Source organism: Periophthalmus magnuspinnatus, chromosome 6 (genome assembly GCF_009829125.3).
Source record: "Periophthalmus magnuspinnatus isolate fPerMag1 chromosome 6, fPerMag1.2.pri, whole genome shotgun sequence".
Classification (NCBI taxonomy): domain Eukaryota; kingdom Metazoa; phylum Chordata; class Actinopteri; order Gobiiformes; family Gobiidae; genus Periophthalmus; species Periophthalmus magnuspinnatus.
Window position 1 is genome coordinate 22,034,065 of NC_047131.1, and position 27,030 is coordinate 22,061,094.

At 38.4% G+C, this 27,030-nt stretch overlaps 1 protein-coding gene across 1 annotated transcript in view; it reads right to left on the reverse strand.

Annotated features, from left to right (window-relative positions):
* Positions 1 to 309: 309 nt before the first annotated feature.
* Positions 310 to 27,030, reverse strand: part of LOC117372245 (A disintegrin and metalloproteinase with thrombospondin motifs 20-like) — a 69,067-nt gene continuing 42,346 nt past the window's right edge. Inside the window, exons 22-39 of the mRNA XM_033968016.2 lie at positions 26,629 to 26,799; positions 25,151 to 25,270; positions 24,592 to 24,699; positions 22,750 to 22,914; positions 22,075 to 22,341; positions 20,824 to 20,985; positions 20,567 to 20,743; positions 10,419 to 10,586; positions 7,328 to 7,501; positions 6,427 to 6,597; positions 6,142 to 6,348; positions 5,567 to 5,696; positions 4,551 to 4,645; positions 4,371 to 4,465; positions 3,452 to 3,585; positions 1,684 to 1,775; positions 1,366 to 1,470; positions 310 to 448 (exon numbers count right to left, since the gene is read on the reverse strand). Coding sequence (XP_033823907.2) covers positions 359 to 448; positions 1,366 to 1,470; positions 1,684 to 1,775; positions 3,452 to 3,585; positions 4,371 to 4,465; positions 4,551 to 4,645; positions 5,567 to 5,696; positions 6,142 to 6,348; positions 6,427 to 6,597; positions 7,328 to 7,501; positions 10,419 to 10,586; positions 20,567 to 20,743; positions 20,824 to 20,985; positions 22,075 to 22,341; positions 22,750 to 22,914; positions 24,592 to 24,699; positions 25,151 to 25,270; positions 26,629 to 26,799 — 2,631 coding nt within the window. The 3' untranslated portion in view covers positions 310 to 358. The remainder of the gene's footprint in view (positions 449 to 1,365; positions 1,471 to 1,683; positions 1,776 to 3,451; positions 3,586 to 4,370; positions 4,466 to 4,550; positions 4,646 to 5,566; positions 5,697 to 6,141; positions 6,349 to 6,426; positions 6,598 to 7,327; positions 7,502 to 10,418; positions 10,587 to 20,566; positions 20,744 to 20,823; positions 20,986 to 22,074; positions 22,342 to 22,749; positions 22,915 to 24,591; positions 24,700 to 25,150; positions 25,271 to 26,628; positions 26,800 to 27,030) is intronic.

The window sequence follows — 27,030 nt, forward strand, 5'->3', positions numbered from 1 at the left end:
CAGTTCCAAGGTAAACGTCAAAAAGACCATTTTTGTTTGTTTCATCCTTTCTGTCCCCTTGTTGCAAAAAACAACAACTAAAAATAATTCAGTGTTTAAAAAAAAAAAAAAAAAAAAAAAAAAAGACTTGACAGCCCAGAAAAGCCAGCTAGGGTGTTCTCAGCAGTTTGAACAATGGGCTTCTAGTAAGAGTGGCCCTGCTGCACTTCTTGTGTGCGTTTAGCTGCCATACAGGAAATGGTTTAGGATATTATTTAGTAGTTGGGATGTTTCTCCACGAATCTCACTACAGCCAGAGTCCAACAAATCACAGTGGCCAGGAGAGTCAGTTTTAGGGCATTGGTCCAAGCACGGCCCTTCACTGGACTTGGAGGAGAAAGCCATTGTGTCCTTGGGGAATGCACTTCCCACAGAATCCACCACAGCGACCGTAGATTCTTGTCCCGTCCTACGGATAGAGGCACACAGAGGGAAAGAGTGGGCAAAGGCCAAGCTGTTACACCCAGAATATAGACTAGTAAATGTCAAAAGGAATTCCTCTTTGGTGAACTGAAATGGATATCCCAAAGGCATTATTCTTGCATTATCAAACTTAATGTTTTAATTTTAAAAAACTGTTCATCTGATATTTATGGTAGTATTTGAATCCAACTTTTTAAAAGACACATATTATACTTGATTTGTAATGTTACTGGCTTTTAAACATGCTCTTTGGTACCTTTGTTTTGGTATTTCATGGTTTAGAAATTTAAATAATGTCTATTTATATAAAATACACAACAAGTTACATCATTGTGTGTTCCCTCATCTTGGCCTTAGGACACCATCTATTGCTGCTAATGTATGTAAGCATGAGGTAATGAGCACTATTTGGGAGCAGAAATGCTCAGATCAAGTCTAACAATGATTTAAGGACTTAAACTGCTGGAGGGCTGCATGTCTGTAACAAACAGAATATCCTCTTGGTGATGAATAAAAGTAAAACAGCAAAGGAGTTCTACCTTTGACGTCACAATCTGGATAAAATTTAAATGGACTGTTTTCTAAGTGTCAGATGGAGAGGACCTCATGAACAGGATTTTAACATGATTAAAAGCTCTATAATATGTGTCCTTCAACCCATAAGAACCCACGGTGACACCAGTGTAACAAACACTTTGCAGAAATGTGTTCTATGTGGTATATGGTATGTGGTATATCCTACATAATTTTCCTTTAAGGAAAAATGGGTCTGTTATCCTAATTCAAGCAGGAGCCACAATTTGTCATAAAATTACAAAAAAAATAAATAAAAAAATAATGCAAACAGCTTTAGTATCAGAGTCAGCTTTTTGTATTGACAAAGAGAGTGTGTTAGTGTCTTACCTCAGATCGATGAACTTTGACAGAAACATAGTTCCCCACTGATGTCCACTTTGTAGCCTCAGACACTTTGAGTCCAGTGCCAATCAGATTAATGCTGAACTGGCCCTGTTGACACGTATAAGGGTTTTTCATGAACAGAAATGAAAAGTAAAAGTCTTTTAGCCATTTATAATTTGTTGAATGGGCTAAAGTGCATTTTAAAGGTACCACTTAGTATTAATCTAATTTTAATGTGTGTGTTAAAAACAAATAATATTTTTGCTTTCAAGAATAATATCTCTGCTTTCAAGAAAATTTGAATGGTTTATTGCCACCAACCTGTGGACATTTGGCCGCACTGTAACAATCCCCTGCAGTGGCAAAAGGCACAGGTCGACCAAGAAGAGTCTGGGAAAACTGCAGATCTGTAACTGGTAAACAAGAAGAGGACACAAATCCACTGTCAGTAAAGTGTGCTCCAGGAGAAGTAAATAAAGAGCACAGACAGCTGCTGTAGTGTAAACATGAGATAGAGTGCTCCAAGGGGGATCTGCAGACAGTTAGTCAGACAAAATGGACAGCAAGGATGACCTACATTTATTGGGAAAAAAGTTTTAGTTAAAGGTGCACTATGTAACTTTTCTGTTGGAAAGAGCCCGACACCTGCTGCTCTCCATGGAGATGTCATCACTTGGTCTGAAATGTTCCACAATATGGCATTAAACCACAGATTGTATAAAGAAGTGTACTACAGGAATGAGATCTAATCTGGATCGAATTGGCTGAAGGTAACGTCCCTTTACCGCCCGCACCGCTGGCATGTAACAGGTGCTTAGCAAAGAGACGGCTACCGGATTCGTTATGTCCATTTATATACACAGTCTATGCATTAATACATATCAGTCTGCTTGGAGACAAAGATGTCATTATGTAAATTCTACATTATTAGCTGCAATATTAGGCCAGAAGTTAAAAGTGCATGTCTTAGTCTTTATTTCTAACAGTTTTTGAACTTCATTCTGCATTACCCCTGTTGGCCACTAGAAGATGTGATGAGTTACAGAAGTCTTGTGCAGTATTAGATAAACTAGTGAACAGTGAATGCTTATGTTTTGGGTTTACAACTTCAGGAATAACAATGACAGAATGACTTGCCTTTATTTCATTTTTTTTGAAAGATATAAATTTAAAACATGTAAATTTACCACAAATATATTATCTGAATCTGGAGAAGCATACAGACTTCTTCAGCTCATCTTGAACTTATTTTCTCTACTTTAGCTCTCTTATAGTTGCCTGAAAGCCAAATGAGAACCATGCAGAGGGTGGGAACAGGGACCATGGAGGATGAGTGTGTATGGGCTAATCCTGACTTCCCCTTTATCCGAACACACACAATCCACACAGTTTAATCAAAGGCAGATTGGACACACAGGAAGGTGGAGCATGCGGTAATGAGTGTATGTTGAAACAGTCTATGTACATTTGAATCAACATAACACATCTCTTGGTTGTCTTATATTCTTTATGTAGTGAATATTCTTTTATTATTACCTAACTCACATGTTGGACCAGAAAAGCCATTGATAATTTAGTAGGTGCTAATGTACACAGTTACATTTACATGAGTAGAGTAATTTGACCAAATAGGCTAAGATTCTTTAAAGAAACTTTGAGTGATGAAAACAAATAGTAAAATTGGGCTTAGTTCATTATAAAATGTATCTTGATGGATGTTCCAAAGTATGGTTGTAACTTTTTATTTCCATGGATTCATGCAGGTGATGTTCCGCCTCCAGAAAGTTACATACTGTACCTTTAAATGTGTTGTAAATAAAGTTGATTGAATTACTAAGCAAGTTTGCTACTGACTACTATTACTTGGCAGCAAAAATATACAATAAAAAATACAACATTTTTGCTTCTCCACCCACTACTGTATGATGAAAGCCCATAACTTGTAATTGCGAGTGAAGAAAGATAAGAAATAATAGACTGTGGAATAGCTTTATGCACATAAGGCCTAGGCGTCTGAAAGCTAAAACAATAGTGGTGTGTGGTCTTTGTACAGTAGACATTGTAAGGCAATCACAGAGTAATGACTCACTTATTATCCGTAGGGAGCTCAGATCCAGGCGCACTTTGTTGAACAGTGTGTAGCCTGCTGCTGAGTAGTCGTTTCTGCACTCACAGTCCTGTCTGCGGCTGCCGTTGTATGGGCACTCAAATGGGTTTAGCAGTCTAGGTTTGAATGGGAATAAGTATCAGATTAATTTTTAGATCAAATAAATATTTCAAAGTCTGCCACAATTTAGTATTTTCTTTTCTCAAGTTTACCACGTGCTAACAGATACCAAAGTAGTTTGACTGGGCTGAAACGATTCTTTGGAGAAAGTGTGACTAATCAACTTATTAATACTTAATAATAGTTGACTATTTTAATAATCAAATTAATCATTATCTGGATTTTACAAACTCAAAAGCTCAAGCTAAAAGATGTTTTAGAACAAAGACAGCAACAACATTACATCAAAATGGCAAAAATCACTAAAGAAATTTGACTTTCATCAGTAATACATTAGTATGTAAATATTCTCTATCTAGATACACTTCAGTCAGCATAATATTGCACATCTATCAAGTTAAAATTGCATTTTTAGAATCTCAGTGTTACATATATTAATAGTCTGTCGACTAAAATACTCATTTAGTTGCAGCCCTACAACATACATGATACACTCTAATAGTACAGCCACCACAAATCGAACTGTGTCATGGCAATTCTTAAATATCAATTTTGTCAACATCTCTTAATGATAAGTTAGACAATGTCCTTGCCCTGCTTGAAAATAAACAGAAACATCTTGGGTAGACATGTCATATCAAGACAAGGAACAGACACAGGCCTCTAAATTCTTTAAAATTTAAAACAGAGTGTTTTATGGCAGAGTTATATTAAGTAATTCTACTTAAGACCAGAGCAGTCGTGCATCAGTGAACATCCATCATCAGAGGATTGTACACACCTGTGTCCATACACCTCGGAGTAGTTATCCGTTTGACTGCTGCGCAGGGTCACGTACTCCTTGGGGAAGTCGGTCTGCATCTCTGCACAGTAAATCTGCACATGAAAACACAAGAGACCTGATTGAGAAGCTGTTGGGAGCTGTGGTTGGAGTTATAATGTGTGGGAGACTTAGACACACCTGTAGGATCCGAGCTTTGACTTTGAGGTAATATTCACCATCCATTCTTGTGCCCTGACGCATCTGGACCTCTCTGCAGGACGTGAACAGCTGGCCTGGGACAACATGTGCATTCATTTATTTCAGTCTTAATTGTAAACATTTTAACAATTCAACTACTCAGTAGATGAGTTTACTGAACATTACAGTGATGCAAAAATAGATATACAAATAAAAAAGGGAATCGCATAAGTTAAAACCAGGAGTATCTTTTGGAATGTTTGTGATTTGATGAAAATAATGTTTTGTAGACAATTTGTAGCGAGGAAGCTGCCAGAAAAAAAAGTATTTATAACAACAACACCCAATTATTATTACCATGAATCAATATTGAACTGAAACAAATAATATGATTTGCAATATCGATGTAAAAATATGGTCACACCTCTCACTATTGCAATTACATTTTTTTAAATTTGGTTTGCATAATATTAAATAAAATATGCAAAATTAGTGGAAACTCAGACTTTTTCTTCTAAGGGTAACTGGTGTAATTACGTGATTAGCTTCTCATTTACACTGCTACAGAAGGCTGATAGCCTGTCACCTGTGCATATCATTTTAATGTGCTCGTGCCTGACTTGGCAGAAAGCAGCTCAGAAATTAGTCGCAAAGTGCGTCAGCTCTCAGACCTGAAGAATGGAGCCAAGGTGCAAAGTTTGGCTAGCTGACAACTTTTTTCCTCACTTGCAAAAACTCTATAAAATTGATTAAAACCCTACGGCATTGCAGCACACTATCAATGACAGAATGTGCTGACAAGTGCAGAGTCCGGTGAAATTTCTTCAAGAAGTTTAAAATGAAAGTTCTGCTTAATGTGTTAAAACAAAGCAAAAAGCTGGGTTAGCATAAACACAATCAGATACGTTCTTGGCTGCCACACACAGCACAGTCAATTTAATACCATTACTCTATACAAATTCCTTCTTGGCAGTACGTTTGATAGAATGGAGAGAGGGAGGGAAAACAGGACCTACATTCCTGCTCTCTACATGCAGCCTGGGAGTCCGGTTTGTCTGCTGGACGGCACTGCTTGGACAGCTGACCTTTGGACGTTTGACACTCTACTCTGCGCTCCATCATGCCAGCCCCACAAGTCTGAGAGCACTGAGAACAATATACAATTTATATAAGGAAAATTATTAAGTGAAAGAAAGCTCATTATTTTTAACTACAGAAGAAATATGTAAAAAAAGAAAAAAATGGCTAAATGGCTAAACAAAGAAAAAAAGACAATGAAACATAGGGATATGGATGGAGATAGGGGGGTAAGTGAAAACCAAGACTTCTGAGCTCTAACGCCTCAAACATAGGACAATGCATAAGTCTAACATGCATGAATCAATCAAAACACAACTTTGAGTAAGCAAAAGATTAGGGACAACCAACATATCATGGTTATAAGAGATTTGTCTAATTTCAGTTATTATTAAATTATTAAAGAACTCAGAAATAAGCAAGACTAAAAAACAAACTCCTCACAGTATGATTCATCAAGTAACAAAAGCTACAGAAAATTTGCTTAGTGGCTTGAGATGCGTTTATTTGTCACCTTGCTCCAGGGGCCAGTTTTCCAGTAGACTGTGTGTGGGCAGTCCCTGAGGAGACAAGAGCGGGTGCCAGGGGGGCGGGGCTCGGGACAGAGGGTACCGCTGCTGTCGGACAAATGGGACCCAATGGGGTGACTGGACGGAGAGATGGGCACTACTGAGCAGGATACAAACCGCTGCTGATAGCCCTCACCACAACTGGTAGAACACTGCACAAAGATAAGCAAAGAAGTACTTTTGAAAATGGCAAGGTAAAAGTTTTGCAACTTACTGAGAACATTTTTTACCTGGGACCACTTGCCAGTAGACCACACATAGTGACAGGGGGCTCTTGTGCATAGCTCCTGTGTTGCTGGCTGTGATGCTCGTTCACAGTAATCATCACTGACTTCTGCACTCCCTGGACCCATGCAGTGCACCTTCCTGCTCCTGACCCCATCACCACAGGTGGCGTTACACTATAAAATAAAATATATATTGAGCTGGTTGACTCAAGAGGGCTACATACTTACAACTTGAAATATTATGCCCTGATGCCAGATGTCCTCATGATGTCTTTTCCTGTTTTGTTGGATGTTGTGAATTCTACTATATAAAAAGTGACCACAATAGTTTTCACTCAACTGACACATGTGGCTTACTTGCACTGAGTAAGTTAATGCGATTTATCTTGTGCCTTGTAAAAGTTTATTGTTGCAATTTACAGCAATGGTAACCTTAGGATTAGTTCATGTGATTCTCCTTGCTTACATGTGCATTTTTATAGGAGCGGAAGAGATTAAAGAGCGGTGATGGAAAGAGAAAAAAGGGTCTAGATCTCAAGGCAACGAGGAGAGGAATCTGCACATTACAAACATAATAGGTGGAGGAAGAAATGCTGTTTTCTTTTGATAGGAAAATAAGTGGATATGTCAAAAGGTATATAATGAAGAGTGATATTGTGGAAGTCAGATGACCACCGATGCTTTGAGCTTTAATTTGATTTAAGCAGCCGATGCTTATCTCTTAGCCAAGACCAGTTTACCTACAGGTCATCAGTTTAATGGTATATACTGATAAAGCAGGAGGAGATCTCAGCCAGTAAAAGCCTTAATAGGATGCTGGAACATCTGCAACTTTGTATCTTGCTGGGAAATGGGAGCTGAGGACAGAGAGGGAGGAGGGACAATGGAAAAAAGAAAGTCTTACTTGTTCCCATTCAGTGGCGACCCAAATGTAAGGAGTGCATTCTGGGGCTTGGCATGGCTGAACGGCTGCAGGGCGAGAGCGGGCATCACACAGGTCTTCTCTGACACGGCCTGTGCCTTTAAGTCTGCAGTACACATTTCTCCTCTGAGTCCCCATTCCACACGTCACAGAGCACTGGGGGGGGGGGGGGGGGGGGGGGGGGGGGGGGGTTTGGACAATTACTCACAAGAAATATAAAAACTTATATGACTGGATTAAAACATACAGGATAAAGGAGGGCTATCCGAATTTATTATAGTCTCTTCACCCATATATGTATATAAAATTAGACCACTTTTCTGTCTAACCATTCTAAAGCTGTACACAGTACACAGGCCTGAAAATCCATGTAATAGTATTATGTACCAGTATTATGTATGAGACCTAGGAAGTTAAACTGCATTTAGAGGGCACATACATGTTTTGCAGTATACAGGCAATATTTCATGTGAAACCTCAGAACCTCCAGCATTCACTCTCTGAGCTGCAGAGGCTGCACTAGCACTGACTGTCTGCAGGTGTTTACGCAGCTTACGCAGCTTACGCAGCTTACGCAGCTTACGCAGTGAGGATTCAGATCAGAGAGAGTCTGACACCAAATATAACATCCAAACCATCATATATCATACGTTTTTTTGTTTTTTTTTGTTTTTTTAATAAATCAGCATTACAAGTGTTATCAGTAAAAGATAGTTGATTTGAACGTGTCTACCTTGTATCTGGTATAATATATCTATGTCTATGTATCTGGTATAAAAGAGAAGGTCATGATAATTAAATTAAAATAAAATATTTAATAGGCCTACTATTTCTTTGAAATGCTTATTTCTGGAGCCTTCAACTATGGGTTGATAGAGTACATATACAGTGGACAGTTATTTTTAGAGTTTGAATATATGTCCAAACATAAAATACAGTGCAGTCTGTTGTTTTATGATGTGTGCTTCTTCAATGTGAGCCAAGATTCTTGGAGCCAACCACCACTTCAGCCAGCTCTCCATTTTTTCCTCTCTCCAGTATAGTTAAAGGCAGCAGATGTAACGTGTTTGTTTGGTCTGCAGTGCCAGAGATAATGAAGCTTTGAACAATGTGCACAGTAAATCAAAAGGCCTTTTGTCGCTTCCCTCGGTGCAGTGTACGGCCAGGGTCACGCAGGGGTCTATCTGAAGCATCTCTTTGAAGTTTCTCTGAGAGGCATACCTGCATACTGAGGAAGCACTCCACTCTCCTACAAAGGGCTGTGCCAGGCCTCAGCAATTTCACACAGTCAGAAAATTCAGTGCCTATCCAATATCCCCCTCCGAATATCCAGATGGACTTGTGGTGCAGTTTCTTACTGCAATCATACATTTGAGAGGTAAGAGAGTGGCGGGGTGAAAGGTCAAGTGTTTTAGTTTGGAAAGAGAACAAAAAGGCACCACAGGCCATTTGACAACCCTAAACCAAAAAAATTGTCTTTGTAATTGAGTAATATATAAAATTACTGTGCTATGTAGCCAAGAACGATAGAAAGAGAAAAAAAGAAAAGAAGAAAAAGAAAATAAAGAACAAGCAGAATGTAAAGCATGTTTTATGCTTTAACGTGATTTGAAAACAAAACCAAGTTATAGACTCATCAGATTCTGCAAAACAAAAAAACAAAAAACAAAACAAGTGCCAAATCAAATAAATTTGAGGTGGGAAAGGCTATACGTCAGTATTCAAATGTCAAGCATTTGATCATTCAGTCTTGTCCAAGACTATTCTGCTTTCTTTCACTGACTCACTGTTTCAAATGGCTTTAGAGATTGTGTTTGAATTATTCTCATTTTGATCATACAAGTTGTCCCTACTACAGTGCCATAACTGCTCCTTGTCATTCACATGCTAAAAAGCCTTGTATTGGCTATAACTGTGCACCCTGCAGTCAGAGGTGACCTGGAGGGCCTGGCTATCAGCAGGATAACTCACACAGTGGGTGCTGAGGTTTGGGAGCTGTCACATGGATGGGTATTAAGATATAAAACATGACTTTATGCTCTAGTTGTGGATTTTATGGTTGCTGGTGGTATGGAGGGAAAGATGATTGCTTCCAGACGTAAGGCAGAGGGAGGAGGACACCCTCATGGAGTGGGGAGCAGCAGGGTTCTGTGGATGGGGGTAGCCATGGTCTGGTCTCTGTGGACCTCTGGGATGGACTTTTATGATGGAGGTTATTTGAACATGTAAAAAACGGGGCCACAAAATGTAGCATAAACTGGCTCCAGTTATGTAGCTGATGTCAGAACAAACGTGTGGTCATATTTTGGCCATTTGGATTTTAGAAATAGTAACAATGAAGACATGCATTGTTGAGATAGAGAGAATTGAAAACTGTCCCCTGGAGCCCTTTGCCTTGTCCTTTGTATAATTTGCAATAGGCAGGATTGCATTAAAAAGTACATTTTGTTTAATTTATAAATTTCAGTTTGAACTTTACACAATTTTGCCATCAAGTGCCAAATTCTTTCATGGTTCAAATGAACTTTTTAACTTCACATTCTATTAAACAATTTGCATATGCTATGGTGTGCAGTGATTTTAAAAAATGTACTAATGGAACATTTCCAATAGCCCAGGGCTTGTGAATGAAATTAAAATCTAAATTAAACTAAAGTCTTATGCCACAAACATTTTGACTCTTTTCATTCAGTAGAAAATGTCCTCATAACTTGACAGTGGTAACTTTATACTGGTTTTGTGTCTTATTTTTTATCAATTTTATGAGAGACAAATGTTTAAGTTTGTATTTCCATTCCTACCAACTATCTATTTTCGTAATATTGTCACACGTGTTTTAAATCTTCACCCAACTGTCAAACTTCTAGGTAAACACTTTCCTAAATCGGGCCTGTGGTGTTTCGCTCACAGCGGAGGAAATTACATATTGCTAAAATAAACCGCAACTTGATTGGACAGGTGCTCTTCTGTGTACATGTCCTACATCTGCATCCACTGGGACATCCCGTTTGCGATGTTTGTGCCTGTGTTTGGGCAGCTCTAGTGCTAGTTACTGGTCCCAAAATGTACATACCTCCGTCCACTTGTTGGCCTTCCAAATGGGGCATCTCTGTACACGACAGGACTTCTCAGTGCGAGGCCGTGGAAGATGCATGCACTGGTCGTCCTCCATTTTGGTTTGGTTTTGATAGACACAGACCACTTCCCGGTGCTTGGTACCACGTCCGCAACTCACTGAACACTGGAAAGTAAAAAAGGGCCTGTAAGTGGATGTGAAGTTTAAAGTCACAGTAACAACTAGCGTGCTAATCTGTACTTCTTGATGATTGGACCATAATTCCACACAGACAGCACACACATATTTTGACTTCAAGAGCTGCTTATACAATATATGTGGACCGGGGGTTAAAAATCTGGTAAAGTGTCTTTAAATTTGGTTTAAATGTGTATTGCACATTGACACACCAGTCAAATTGACTTGACATTCACTTCAGCATATTTTCTATCGGTCATCAAAGAAGCTAGGCTATTCTAGGGAGAAATAGCCTATTGGGAAGCACAAAAACCGATCCCACAACCTTTGTGTTGGATACAACTGTGTTCCCACTGCATTAACATACAGTACATCTCACCCACATCTTGTTTTTTTCCAATACAGAAGTTAATTTTTTAATCTGCAAAAAGAGCAATAACATTATGAATTGCTGTCTTAGTAATAGATTACAGAGGTAAAAATGCAGATTTACCAAAGTATTGTATGGTACGAATAATGGAGGATGTAATAAATCAGAAACAACGTTCATGAAAACCTTGAAAATGGCTAGAGAAAAAAATATTCCAAACATTTCCATGATGTCAGACAGTAACTAGGACGCATGCTATTTCTGTGAGTGGGCACCCCAATAGAGAATGAGCGCTGAATACAGTACACGTATTTTGGCATATTTTCCAGTCCAAATAATAAACATAATATTTCATTGTCCATTAATTAGGATAGCTGTGTGTTGCATAACAGTGACACATTATGTTTGTTGCTTGTACGTGCTAACGGCTGAGGTCATATAAAAATGTTTGGATTATAAAACCTGTAAACTATTTTTGTCAGAAAGAAGTCTGCCTTTGAGTATCTTGTAACACACTATGTAGTGCCATATATTATTCACATTTATTAGCAATAACACCATTAAAGGAATGTTTTCGACTAACAACAATTTCAGAAAAATCAGTAGGACCAAATTATATTTATGATGTGGGTTTCTATTATTGTTTGTATCTAGGGCTTCTAACATTTGTGACCATTCCAAAACTACACAGGAAATGTCACATTTTGTCCTGTTTATGTGATCTTTTAGTATCAATACTTGTTCTAAGTACTATCTAGTTTCGATACGAGTTTTAGTATGGTTTAGTATCCATTTTCTGAACATTTGACAGTCCTAACTGCGATACCTTCATAGCACATCGCATAGTGAAGTATATTCTATAGATCATTGAAAACACTGGACTGTATATGTTTCAATTTTGGATAAAGTTACAGTGTCTTCTTATTTTCCTTTCTGTTGGAGTTATCTTTGCAGAATCCATTAAAAGCACTCCCAGAGCCTGTTAAGTGTTGTTAGGGCACAAGTTGACACAGCACACACACGCTCCATGTGCTTTGTAATTACCCAGGTATTTTAAACATAGGGCCCGCTCAGCTGACGACAAACATCAAAGCATCCCCCTGAGTGCAGGCAGATTCACATACCCACAGCACGCAGGCAAAGAAATGATAACTAAAGCACTGGACTAGAAGAGACACACACTTGTATAGAGAGAGGGGGGTTAGATGGGCTGGCCCCTCCTTTCCGCTGTAAAAGTAGAAGAGAGAAGGGAGAAAAAAACACACAGGAAAAAAGGAAATCGCAGCCATACGTGCCTCACTCCAGAGCTGAATTATATCTATGAGAAAAAGGCTATACATTGAAGTGCTCCTCCTACCAGCCTGGCGAAGATCATCTGTCAGCTATTAGTTAATCAAGGATGGGGCAGGAGAGCGGAGGACTGGCAGCGAGTGGGACAGGGTGCACGGGACAGGTCTGGCTTTGAGGAAGACGAAAGGGCAACAACGCAGGACCCTAGCTGCTTCGTCACAGGCCAAAGCACTTTAATCAACACCACGAGCACTCAGGTAAGACTTCTCACTTACTTCTGACAGCTAAGATGCAATTCTGTACAGCTAATGTAGTTTTGTTCTAGCTTTTTGTCTGAACTTTAAAGCTTTACTGAAAAACATTGAACTAGACTGATGTATTTAGATGGCTGTATTTATTCATAGTTTGTATCATAATCAAACTGTATTTTTGTGTCATTCCTAAACCCAGATAAATAGAAGAATGGACTGTATCAGGAAGGGCATCCAGAGTAAAAATAAATAAAATTAGATTGGTAAAACTCACAATGAGGAAGAAGCTGTGCTGATTCACTGTGACAACCTCAAGTTTATTTTTTAAAATAAAGTATTTGAAAGATCAGAAAGGCTTGAAATATTTACACTACATAATCCCTTGTATAATATTACTTTGCAATTGAGATATATTTGACCTCCCACATCAACCTCACAAATCATTTCACACGATTTGGAAGCTTAAAGGTCTTAAAATCCTAGATATTAAATGGATTACTATAAAATGGGATGACATAAGTTCTTTCCATTTGGCACAAAGTTGAACTACAGCCAAACACATGTGAGATGTAATAATTGGTTAAACTAACTTTGTGCTACATGGTCTCAGGGAGATTTTAGGAATGAAAAGTTGGTACTTGTAACAACATAATCCCTCTGATATCATATGCTCTTTTGAGATCCATATCTTTCTGCAGGACTGACAGGCGGCAACCTCAACGTGACCCCTCCCTCTGCTAACAGGTAAACTAACACCACACATGGAACGCATTAGGCATCCAAGACCTGAGTTTAAATATCTCTGTTTCAATCAACATCGTGATCAGAACAAGCCCTTATTACAATGTACCTTCACATAAGCAGCAGTCTCCAAAGTTTTACATGTGTTTCAATGAGAGCTGCATGAAAACAATTAAGCCCTATAATTGTGCTTGTAAAATGTTTGGATGGACATAAAAGCTGGGGTTACCCTTAAAACCAGGCTTAATGGTGAAGCTATAAAAACAAAGAAAAACTAAAATAACATTACATTAACAAGCTCGTTGTTTTCATTAGTGGAGGACGAACTGCATTTGGCCCACAATCTGGGGCGTAGTAGAAGGCGACAGAGTCTGTGGAACTGGGCCCCCATATTAACGTTGAATTGTACAGCATTTATAGTTATGCCAGTACCACTTTATAATAACTACACTCTTAGTCTTAGTCTTAATAAACCCTAAAGACCGGATTCATTATGAACAAATAGTTTAGTAAGAATTATTCAGGTTTAGTAAAGACTCACTTAACACATACTTTTTATTCTTTTGAAAATGCTATATTTGCCGTAAACAGCGTGTTAAAATGTTTCATTAGTTTCAGTTTCATTTTTGACACGCTCAGCCCCTGCTTATCTTGCTCCCCGTGCTAAGTCACTACCCCTTCAGAGTTCTATCACAACACAGTCAGAGTGCATTTCAGAGCTAATTTCTAATGAAACAATGCAGGAGTTTCCTGGTTATATATATGTGTGGACTGAGCATGGTACAAGAGGAGTGGGCTTGTACTGCTAACCATAAGGATTCAAATAGAGCCATAATTGACACCAATATGGCTGTAAACGGAGACGCGATAAGATATAAATAAAAATTCATCTAGAAATATATTTTATTAACTTGTCGTAATTGTTTTAATAATAATAATTGGCATTGGAGATTGTGGTTGATTCAATAAAAATGCATATGTTGTGCTGTTAGTGCCTACAACCAAAACATAACAGGTCATTGAACTACAACTAATGTAAAGGTTTGACTGTACTAGGGTTAAATTCCAGTGGTGGCAAAAGCAAGTGCAGGATAATATGAGGCATATGGTGTCTGCAGCCAGTGTCTTCAAAGGCACCGAGCACTGACCTGGAGCAAGAATAAATTCACAAACTGTAGCCTACACAGAGCGGAGTCTAGGAATAAACCATGTGTTTTTTTATATTTTGTCAGGGGCTCAAACATCAGTCCCTGATCTTGTTGGTACTGGAGCAGAGGTAAGCAGTGCAATTATCAGAATCATCGTGTTCTCTAATGTTTCCTTAAACAGGACATCAGCCAATGAGACTGAACATCTAGGTTTTCAGAGGCACAACACCAAGAGCTGGTAAGAACAAAGGACAAAAGACAAAAAGACAAAAGTTTGTCATGTTCTATGTTGTCAGATTTAGTTAATTATTTTCTTGTTTCCTCAAATAGCAACTTTTACAACATTTTAGTGTAATATAGTATACTTTATTAATACATTATTATTGGTTTCACACAGAATGCCCCTGCTGACAGCCCATTTCTCTGTTGATTTTTTAGCTTAGGAATGGCCCAAAAATGTCAAACGATGGTCTCCTGTGTGAGTGGATTGCATAGTCACAATCTATAAAGCCTGGATCTGATTAGGAGATAAACATCTTCAAGTAGTTTAAAACAGATTAAAAACATTACCTCTGACATGAACAAGGCCACAATTGAAACCAGCACGTTGCATTTTAATGTAATCTAATGTTGTTAATATTCAGTGAGAATAGTTTCCTTTCTAGAAATGCTGTTTACAACCAAACATCACAAAACCTGTAGCATGCATCAATCATTTGTAAAAAAAAAAAAAAAAAAAAAAAAAAAAGAGATTATGCTAAGATGCCAACGTTTGACTTTGCCATTACCATAGAGTTAAATAAACACACTGTTGAGTAGACATATACAGTTTCCTCAGCCCTGTTTCCTTTTAAGTCAACACCACTCAGAAAGGATACCTCGAGGAACCATATGTCAACAAATGACAAAACAGCCCCAAAATATGTCCACCAAACTCCTGGCCTGACTCATAGCAACATGTAAAAATTACGTTAACTACAGTGAAAGTTAAGGAGATTTTTTACAACTTAAATGTTCAAAAATGTCAGTTTGATGCTAAATGCTACACAGCTGTGGTTGTAATCAGACATCACCAGGGAGTATGGGAAAGCTCAGAAGAATACAAGATCTTGACCCTAAGCTTGCCTCAAAGGAAAACTAAACATTAAATAGAGACATAAAAGTGAGCTGACATTTGGCCAAAAGAGAAAATGGTGTGTGTTCAGAATCCCAGAGGAAAATGTCAAAACTGTAGGACTTTAAAATGGGGCTCCACAACTTAGTAATGGCACAAGGAAAACAAAAGTAATTCAACGGTCAGTTATGATGGATGCATAGGACGCTTTCAAAGTATTTCGCCAAGTTCAATTGGAAAGCACTACTAGTATTTACTGCAATAATGAGGGATGAAATCAAGGAATTCCTGTGATAGTTTATCATTTTATTTTTAAGTTAACGTTACTGCTCCTGGAGTTGTTTGCAAAGTGTACCCTGAGCAGAATCCTACTTTTTAAACATAATGCAAATCTAATAGCAATTGCAAATCTTGTCAGAAAAAATATACATATATATATTTCCCCAGATCTGAAATAAGGCCAGTAAATAAAAAAATATGTTACTACAACTACACATGTACTTAAACACAGCATGGAAATAAATGAAGAAAAAAGTGGTAGAAAGTGTTTCCCCTAAAACAGTAAGAGATTTTCAGGTAATCAAACTGGAAGGAACAGGTAAATGTACCAGAATGTTAAAGGCTAAAGAGATTTTTTCAACATTTATCACTGCCACTCATAATAACAAAAAGTCTTTTCCTCAGGCTCTCCGGCTTCATTTCACTCCATCACCTTGATAACAATGACAAGTCCAAATAGCAGTGGGCCCCAGTGAGTCTGTGTAGGTCACATTATGAATCTCCATCTAAGCCCAAGAAGCAACTCCACAAGCACTCAGAAAGACTTCAGTGACAGAGCTGAGGCAAACCAGACACCAGCGCCAATGTCAGAGTATACAGCTGTGCTCAGTATCAGCGCACGGGCCTGGGTTAGACCAACCTAAACGTTTCCAGGCTTTCACACCCTGTGTTTTTTCATTTTGTAATGCCGCATCTGTCACTAAACAACAACCAGGAGATAGCAGGTTGTTTTAACTTATCCCAATATCCTATGTAAAGTTATGAGTTTAAGACACATATTTGACAGCACTGTGGAAACGTGTAAGGTGTGATAAATGTTGTTTGCTAGTTTAATATTTTTTATTTTGGTTGGAATGAAGGATTAGTCTTTTCCTATCACAAAGTGCAAAGTCACCAACTTGTTTTCCACAGTATAGCATTAAACTTATCTATTTTGGATTTATCAGATTCTAGTTGTTATTGCTCCTGATACTCGGGCCTCTATATGGCTGGAGATTAATGCCATACTGTGGTACAGTCTAGACAAAATAATACCATCTCCATGGGGACAAGCAGGTGACGGTCCTACCATTAGAAATATTACACAGTGCACCTTTGCGATTTTTTTTTTTTTATTTGGATTTGAGAACCAAGCTCTGCAAGGGCCTCTTGACATTTTTGGTCCAATATTGATATATCCATTGTTGCCTTTTGGCTCAGTACTGTGACATCAAAGTCTTTGTTAATGTATTCCAGTAAAAATTCTGAATGAGAGTTCAAGATGGCGGGGTTTCAACAGCTTGACCTGGGGTTAAATTGTCACATAACATCTTACAACATGTGCTTGTCTTCTTCCTAATCCTTGATTGTATGTCTTAAACTTGACTTTTTACCCAGCAAATCACCAACTTTGCTTTCTCTTAAAGGCTCAAATGAAACACTATATTTGGTCTCAAATTCAAACCAAAGCCATGGCTAGATCCATGCTAATTTGGGGGGGGGGGCACAGTGGCATATGGGCAACGTCGAGAAACAGATGTGCCAGCCCAAACCACCGCAAGTGACCCCAGGGTGACAGGGCTGCCCTGGGCCCGAGTCAAGTATGTCAAAGTGGGGCATGTGGGTTTCATTTAAAGCCTGATTGGTCCACAGATGCACCACTCCACCCCCCCACCCCCATCCTCTCACCCCCTCATCCGCAGCATGGGAAACCCGCTCCCAACAGGAAATGGTATGTTTTACTTAGCCACAAACAAGCATAAATTCTTATAATGGAGCCCTAATTTAACACAGTCTTCTTGTTGATATTTAAAATGTGTTTTTGAGGAAGTTTCCATTAGTTAATGACATTTGCTATTCCTAATGGTATGTTGTGTTATCATGTCTGACTGTGCTCTTTATGCTTTAGTATATGTCAAATAAACGTGTTCATTGTCTTGTGTCATTTCTTTTCAATGTTGCCAAAAAAATAAATAAAAATCTATTCATCAATCAATCAATTTTGTTAGGATAAACAAAATATTTCAAAAATAATCAAACAATGGGAGGAATCTTACAACAAACAGAATAGATAATACAGTATGACTGAGTGGTTGGAGTGGTTTGAAGAATGTAACCATCTAATGAGGCCATTGCATAAGGTAAGTGTGAGACGTGATGGCAATGTTATGTAACTAAGATTAAGAGATATATTAAGCCTAATAACTCTTTGTTTATGCATTGTATATTTTGACAAAGATGAAGCTGTCAGAAATAAAATACATTTTATGGAAAATAAGAGTAATACATTTATTTGTTGACCGATGCACAATTATGGTGATGATGTTCATTTGAAATCTTACAGTAAGAGAAGATGAAAGATAACTAAATAACATTAGCATTATGTTTATAAGTGTGTTATGTTAATCAGTTTTAGTATAATTCTTGCTAGTCTGAATTAACACTAATTACTGGTATGGTGTAGTAAAAATATGTGACTCATACCAAACACATTACAAAGAGGTCCATTATCACAATGGTAAACAGATGTGCCAAACTGGGCTAAAGTTTATTTGAAGCATGCGCTTGAAAAGTAATTTTATGCCTTATTGGACACAGCTATGTGCAGACATTGAGAGCATACGATATATAAGTATGTCGATTTAATAATGGGTCACATGTCAAGTTTTCATTAAGACTTTTGTTCCTGAACTAAAGCAAACCTCTGCGCTGGAAAGTTTTACAAATAAAGTCAAATTTTAAGTGTTGTACCCCATGTCTACTCTTGTCATTGATGACATCTAAATAGATAAGGAGCATGCATTGCAAAAACAACACAAATGTCACATTAATGTTTCTTTAATAATATTTACAACAACAAGACTAAATCAACAGGTAGGATTTTCTGTTTTTGTTTTAGAAATAAATAGCAAAATAAAACATTAATAAAACAACATATGAAAAGATAAGGCAATATTGAGATCTTGGCAGTTGTGCAAAATGGGACAGTTTTTTGTTTTCTTTTTTAAGAAGGACTGTCCTGTCTGAGATATCAAAATGTTAAGTTATTTTTATTGCGGTCACAATTTCCTAAACTATTCTGTCATGCAAAAGTTCACATTCTAATCACTACACAGAGTGTAGTATTGTATTCTGTGAAGACAACAGCTAAGCCCGTGTCTGCTAATATGGAGGTCATGTTGCTCTTACAAACCCACTAGGTGTCAATAAGTCAAAGCATCATGAAACAAAGCATGTGAAAACTGAGTTACTTTTCAAATGCACTGGCACTAGACATAGCGGTTAGTTATACTGGGCAAAAAGATCATTACTTTTGGTTTCATAATAATGACTGACCATGTTAAAGCTGCAACAAGGAAACAAGTTGTAAACAAATAAATAATAGTTATGTCTTGAATAAATCCTTCAAAAGTACACAAACTGGCCAGAGGAATAACAGTGGAGGAGGTATCTGTGTGCTTTGATTGGTATAACACAAATGTGCCAAAGAGCCTTATTCTGAAGATAAATGCTGCAGACTGCACCACACTGTTACAATTACAATATATGATACAGCTATGTTTGCATAGGCTCTACACTGTAACTAGTAAAATGATGAAATAGCACCTAAAAGCGATGTTTCACAGATATGAGGTTGGTGATGTTTGTGCATCATTGTTACAGGCTATGGCTTTACCCACAGATTAGTACCACAATATGCACCACAAGATCTAAGGTATCACTTAGAGAGAAGAGTACTGTTTTCAAGAGTGAATGGTGGATACTAATTTAAAAGGTATATTATGTAACTTTTCTGGTGAGCTGTCCACTCCCATTTTGTCTCCATAAATATGTTATTTATTTGCCTGGAATATTTCACAGTATGGCATTAAACTAATCAGTCGTTACTGTGTAAAAAACAAAAAAAAAGAAAAGCTAAACTTGAAAAATGTGCATTCTTATTGTCACTGGGGTCACCTTTCCACATATCTGTCCTGTAAATTGGCCTGGTAGTGTAACATGCCAGTCTCTGTGCAGACAGACAAGCTAAATGCCATACTACTGAACATTCAAGGGAAAGTAACAACACGTTGAGACGTGCATATAGCGGACCTGCCGCCAGAGTTACACAGTGCACCGTTAAACTGTATGTAAATGCTTCTATTTTAAATTGAATATTGCTACACTTTTTAAATTTAGCAAAGTGATACTAATATTTTCCTCTGTACATTTTTTTTTTAATAAAGGTAAACGAGAGGTCTGACTGAGAGAGCACCAACAAAAATATTAAATACCATATAAAAACTACCTACTTCAAAATTAAACTCATAACTGTACAGAGAATCAAACAATAATCAATAAAGTATTAACTCTTATACACAAATGTACAATTGTGTACTTCTGATACAACTGGATGACAGCAATAACATCAAAACATTTACTTCACTGAACAGGTGAAATAAATATTTCCAAAGTTTTGCCTTATGAGAAATGTCACAGTGGTGGACTTCAATGTCCAGAAATATATAGCCTGATAGTCAATACATGCCGCAGTCCAAATGTGTCTGTACTCACCCTACATATATGTGAAGCAGCATTTTGTTTCTTTTTTTAGATTAGCACCTTTCTTGGGAGTCTACATTGGCTGACCAAGGCCGGCTAGTGATGTTTTACAGTAAACCCAGTGTTCAGCTCATTAAGCTACAATTTTGGGCAGTATTAACACTAGCAGACAGAGGTCTGAGCTCATTTAGACCCTGTGCCAACAATGGCATCTAAGAGAATAACAATATAAAGGTAAGGTAGTACTATCGTACCGGCTTCCATGGTCTGCGGTGCCAGGAGGCAGAACCTGGGCAGGGCTGTAGATTGCACTGCTCCATGTCTGGGGGCTTGTCCAGCACATCACAGTTGTATTCATTCAGCCTTTGACCACTGGGCCTTTGGCACACCACCAGGCGTGTTTTCCTCCCCCCTCCACAGGTTTGAGTGCACTGATGAGTGAAAAACAATGACATGTTTACTCTGTGTTATTATGCTGAGGATTATTTCTTAAGTTCAGAGTCAGCCTTACTTCTCCCCAGCTGCCATAGTTCCAGAGCGGGCATGGTCCAGAGTCACAGCTTTTGGACTCTGCAGGTTTAACCCTTTCATCACAGTAGCTGTTGCTTCGCCCATCTGCATCCTGACACACCACCACTCGCCTCTGAAAGCCTCCTTCACATGTACTTGAGCACTGGAGACACAAAGAAAAACATTAATATTAAGATAAACTTTATTATCCCCAAGGGGAAATTTGTCTTTTGCTCACTGCCCGCAGCTTAAAATAAAATTACACTCACACATCACGCTATAATCAAACAGCCAGATCTCATCAAAAAGAAAAAGACAAATAGGTGTACATTATTCACGTCCATCGTCCATTCATAATTTATTATGCCATATTGGCATCATGAATGCCATTTTCACTTTTACTAATAATGAGAACTTTTTGCCTAACTGAAGTAAAAAGTCTCGTAGTAAGTACAAACAGATTTGCCTTACTTCCAAACCACAACAGTCACCAAACAGAATTGTAGCTCTATAAATGTTGTATGTCTCATATCAAGGCACAGTTTGGTTGTGCTGCTAAACATTATCTTTGTGCGATGGAAAACATCAGGCGCGAAGGACAGTCTCATAGACTGAGCAGTACAGCCTTGAACAGAGCAGTAGGTACACTCTGCATCCAATTAACATGACACATCTCCAGTGTCAGCAGGGGTGAGCACACTCAGTGCCCCGGTGTGAGGGAGGCTGACTGAGCTTTAACAGCACTGCCTTTGGTCAGCTTCATTACATGAGATTTACCAGCACCTCTGCTGCACAGATCACATCAGAACAATGGCCCTCTTATGAACTTCAGAGGAACACTTCTAAAGCCTATCCGGCAGACATATCAATGATTCTAAAGGAAAGGAAAGACCTGCTACTATCTTTCAGTCACTTCCACAAACTAGGAATGTAGCTTAAAATATTATACAATATTATTTAATCCAGTAGTCTACAGTGGAATTGTACTAGAATGTGCTAGCTAACACAAACTGTTAATATACTGTATACAATCTTCAGTCTTTGTACACACTGGAGTCTACCACTTGGCGCTGTTCCTAAAATGCATTACCATGACTGGCCTCATAACATATGCAAAGTGCAAATGTTCACAAGAACATGTTTATGTATAAGAATAATGTAGGCCATGATAAAAACACAGAGACTCTTACATATACACAATGAAGAAAACTGCATTCATTACAGAGCATTAGAGACATTTGCAATGACTTACTGCTCCCCACGGCCCTGTCCTCCATTGGTTGTCTGCTGAGGGCACGTTCCAAGTGTTGTGACCAGGATGGCGTCCCGGGTCGTGGGGGTATCCATAGGGCTGGTCGATGCGCTGGCGCTGGTATACAGAGGGGCAGGGGGCAGCAGTGCAGTCTTGTTCTGACGAGGGCTTCTCATCTGGGTCACAGAAAGACTGATCCACTGGACGATGGTAGTTTGAGCATACTACCTGCCTGCTGGTTCGGCCACTTCCACAGGTCACTGAACACTGCAAAGATAAGACAAGGTTGAGTGCTGGGTTAGAAGAAATCAGAACAAATCACAGTGAATATGGTGGAGCTTTACAGGATTCGTCATAAAACAAACAAAAAACTCTGTGCTTGGATCTGCTGCATTCTTCCCTGAGCCATGAGTTGGAATGACCCTTATGTCCTCAGAGACATTCCATGTATATGTAAATAATTTTACTTGTACATCCATATAAATTATTTCAGGGTCCTTAGACAACCCCACTTCCCACAAACTGCAGGCTAATCAGTGTAAGTCCGGTCTTAAGTATCCGACATCCCAGCTGTACCAAATAGCCATTAAGTTCCAGGAAAAGTGCTCTCCTAGCGTAAAAAAGATTTTAAAAACATCTGTATTGATTGGACACAGTGTTGTGGTTGTTACTCACAGTAGACCACTCCCCAGCGCGCCACTGTCCACAGGGGCTAAAGCATGAGGAGCTCTCCGGGGGCCGGGGTAGGTGAGCACAGTGAGATTCGTCAGCCACACCTCCTTGAGCATCTCGGCAACTGACATAACGGGCGCGCTTCCCTTTGCCACAGGACACTGAGCACTGCAGACAACAAAGGTACGTAGAAGTTAAGCGTCTAGACAAAGTGTTAAAGAGGTTGCAATAATGCTGCAACCTGTTTAATTAAAGGGGAACTAAATGTTAAATTCTGCTACTAAGCTGTGCATATGGTGTTTTAATAGCATCATCTCCTGTTCCTTGTAATCTTTTGACTATTTTAGGGCAACCTAAGTAAATTTGCAGCTTTCTGGTCAAAAACTGAGCGTGTCATAAAAGAGTGTGTGCTGACTCCAGTAGTTGGTGACGTTACGAACCTGCTTCCTGATCACAGCCAGGTGTTTCTGATTACAAACCCCTGTGTGGATACCTGTTAGACCAATCCCAGTGTTTTTTGTGATATATGCTTAAGGACAAATTGACTTGACTTGTTTTTTGTAACATTTTGCACATGTGAATTTTCTGGTCAATTTTGTTGTGACAAATAAAGCACCTGACCACTTAAAACTAATCATTGCTTTTATTCCACAATGGCTTTATGACTCAATGGAAAACAAACAAAAAGTACATAAAATTATGAAACAGCCTTCAAACAAAACACTAGTTGTTTAACTGTTATATTGACTAATTGGATGAGATCTGGATGCAATTTCATTTAAGCACAGCTCATCACAGCTTAATGTTACCTTACCTTTCAGATTTATGTCTGCATTTATTTTTAAACTTGCTATTATCATTTAAACACGGATCACACTTGTTCACCTACACTGATTGCTTTTAGGGTTTTGCCTTGCCCAGTGTTGTCCTCAGATGACTTCCTGATCAACCTTTACCTATAGGTGCACTTCCTTCATTTCAAAGAAGATTGCAAACATTTCTGACTGGATGAAAACCTAATGCAATCAAATGGCTCCAGACATAATAATGGGAATGCTAATATCTTGGTGATATCAATGACACTCTAAATACCCTGATTTCACACAAACTCGATGGCAGTAGTGTACATGTGTGTTTTTGGACCACACTGACATTGGCCTCTTTGACATGTGAGCTCACACCGACTTCAGGATTGACAGACAGGGATTCAATCTTAGAAACCGTAGACTTGTGTTTAGATGAAATCTGGTTTTCATTTGCAGCCAGTAACAATGCAAAAGTATCAGGGAGACAGAGGGGCCTCAGAGTAGCAGACAGCAGAGTCAGTGTATGTGGGTATAAATGTTCTAATGCGGTAGGGGGTAGAAGAGACAATGCCAGACAGGATCAAGGCTCAGTATAAAATGTCCTCTCTGGAAGGAATGCTAGGATGTAAACAGTATAAATGTTGTATGCCAACCTTATACTGGTAAACACAGGAAACAATGGTTGTTGGATCATAGTGATATATGAAATGCAGACATGGAGAAATATACATACTTTGTAATTTTTTTTAACAGACTGCCAGAGTCTCGAAACCAGAATGCAATCACTCTCCAAAGCAACTCATGTCAATAAACAATAGCATACATTGTCTAGTAATAAATGCACATTGTGTATTGTGTGTGTGTGTGTGTGTGTATATATATATATATATATATATATATATATATATATATATATATATATATATATATATATATATATATATATATATATATATATATATATATATATATATATATATATATATCTTTTAATCTAAACCTGCAGCCTGTGTGTGGTGAATTCATGATTTGTTCTTACAGCAGTCCAAGAGCCGTATCTCCACTGGGTCAGAAGCTGGACTGAGTTCTCTGGACGTGGGGTGCTCTGAAGAGGGGCGGCCCATGGACATGCTGGCATCTCACAATCCTACATACAATGATAACGTACATATCTTACATTTTGAGTTTTCCCATCGCAAGAACGTGACATACAGATATGATAAATAATCACTGAAATATATGTACAGTATACATACAGTATATTAAGGTGCCAGCAACTCTAATCCACACATCTGTGATAGATTATATACCCGGTAAACCAGGTTCAGTAGTTCACAGAGGCTTTAGTGCCCATGTCTGTCAAGGAACTCCTAAAACGATACAGCTAACTGTAGAATGTGAGACTACATTGGAAACATCTACATTTATAGAATTATTGCCTAACAGGAAAAGAGGATATCATCTCTGGTTCAGTAAAAATACATGGATGTGATAAATTTGAATGCATTTTTGGGGTTTAAACATTTTGACGGGCATGGGTTTGTCTACTTCCTTAAACATTCAATGTATAAACTTGAGAATGAGTCCAGTTGTTGCACCTGACTGTCTCTGGGTCTGGCAGCAGCATTGCACTCCCGGTCATCCACTGTGTCCCCATAGTTTCCTGAAACACACCGGACTGCTCTCATCTGATAGCCATGGCCACAAGTTACTGCACACTGCAGAAAAGAAAAAAAAAGTTATACTACATACCACATACCACACGACAGAAATTGAGAAAACTAGTCAAGCAGAGAAACTTTTTTACTTTGGTCATTGTGATTGGATTTGCAAATATCTTTAAAAAGTAAGTTCAGAGTGCACCTTGTAAACAACTCCAGGAGCATTAACATTTGAGAGAGGACTGAAACATGAACTGCTAAAACAATCAAAGAATCTCATGAATTTCAGAAGATAATTGAAAAGGTCTGTTATGGCATTCTTTATTGATTTTTTTTTTTTTTTTTTTTCTAGAATATTTTTTTGTTTGCAGTAGACATTCATCTTAATAACTGCAACCTTTAATATTTGTATAATTGAGCCAACTCATTGACAACTTTTATTTATAGGCCTTTGTCAGTGAGTAATTTTTTGTATTTTCTTGATACATTTTTAAACGGTGTCTTTTAATTTATATTCTGTTGTGACTGTATGTGAAGAAAGATTATTATTATTATTATTATTATTATTATTATTATTATTATTATTATTATTATTATTATTATTATTATTATTATTATTATTATTATTACAATTTATCTCACTAGAGTTAACAGATTTGTTCCAATTTTCCAGGCTTGAGGAAGCATGAGTTTACTGAAGTTAGGCTTATGTTAGATGAATATGCACACACACACACACCCCCACACACACACACACACACCCCCACACACACACACACACACACACACACACACACACACACTCACACACTCCAGCATTGCTAATTGCACACCCTAAACCTGAACCCATTTCTTAACTCAGACCAACCAGAGCAGGGGAAGTGTAACCAGAAAGGTTTATTTGAGCTGCAATTTATAATTACATAGGCATTAACAAGGTAATATCTGTACCAGCTTTGCAAATAAAACAATTTGTTTCAGTGCAAACACATATGGGAGGGCATTAAGCCTGTGACTATAAAGGACATCCATTCATGTCTGTTTTAGTCCTTGAGACACAGCTAGGCTAACAGTGTCAAACCAGCACACTTGGAAACTATAGGAAGCTATGTGTTTGAGCCATGGGGTCAGGTTTAGTCTGACAGGATATGAGGCTAAAGTGAAAGCACCGAGGAGGAAATAGCAGCTGGAGCTAGAACACACTCCTGCCTTACGAACTACTATATTGAGTTACAAATACACACAAACGTGAAATATACACAATCTCTCCCAACACACACACACGTGCACACACACAGTAAGCTATGCAGACATGAGCCACACATGAAACCCATTTCCTCTGTCAAACTCTGCCTTAACCCAAGCCTTGGTGTGTCAGAGGAATAATATTGTAAGGTGTAATTTGTGGGACTCACCGCTCCCCAGACTCCGACCTGCCAGGATGCACACTCCGGCAGCTCACAGCTCTCCACAGACGGAGGTTTACTGGCCTGGTCACAGAGGTGGTCACTTAACTTCTCTCCTCCAGTCGGCATCATGCAGGAGACTTGCCTGTGTCTCATCCCTTTGCCGCAAGTCACCAAACACTAAAACCAGAAATGGAGATGAAGGCTTTTCAAAAGGAGCTAATTAGAACCAAATTATTAACTACCTATTAATCAATCTAACTCAATTGGAATTCAGATGCCACACTGCCTGTATTAGTTTCCAGTGGGTATGTTTCCATTATTGATTTGCATTTAGTGTTCCATAATATGGCATTAAACACATCAATCTAATATTTTTTCTTTTTTACATACTGGGTGGTTCTATAGGTC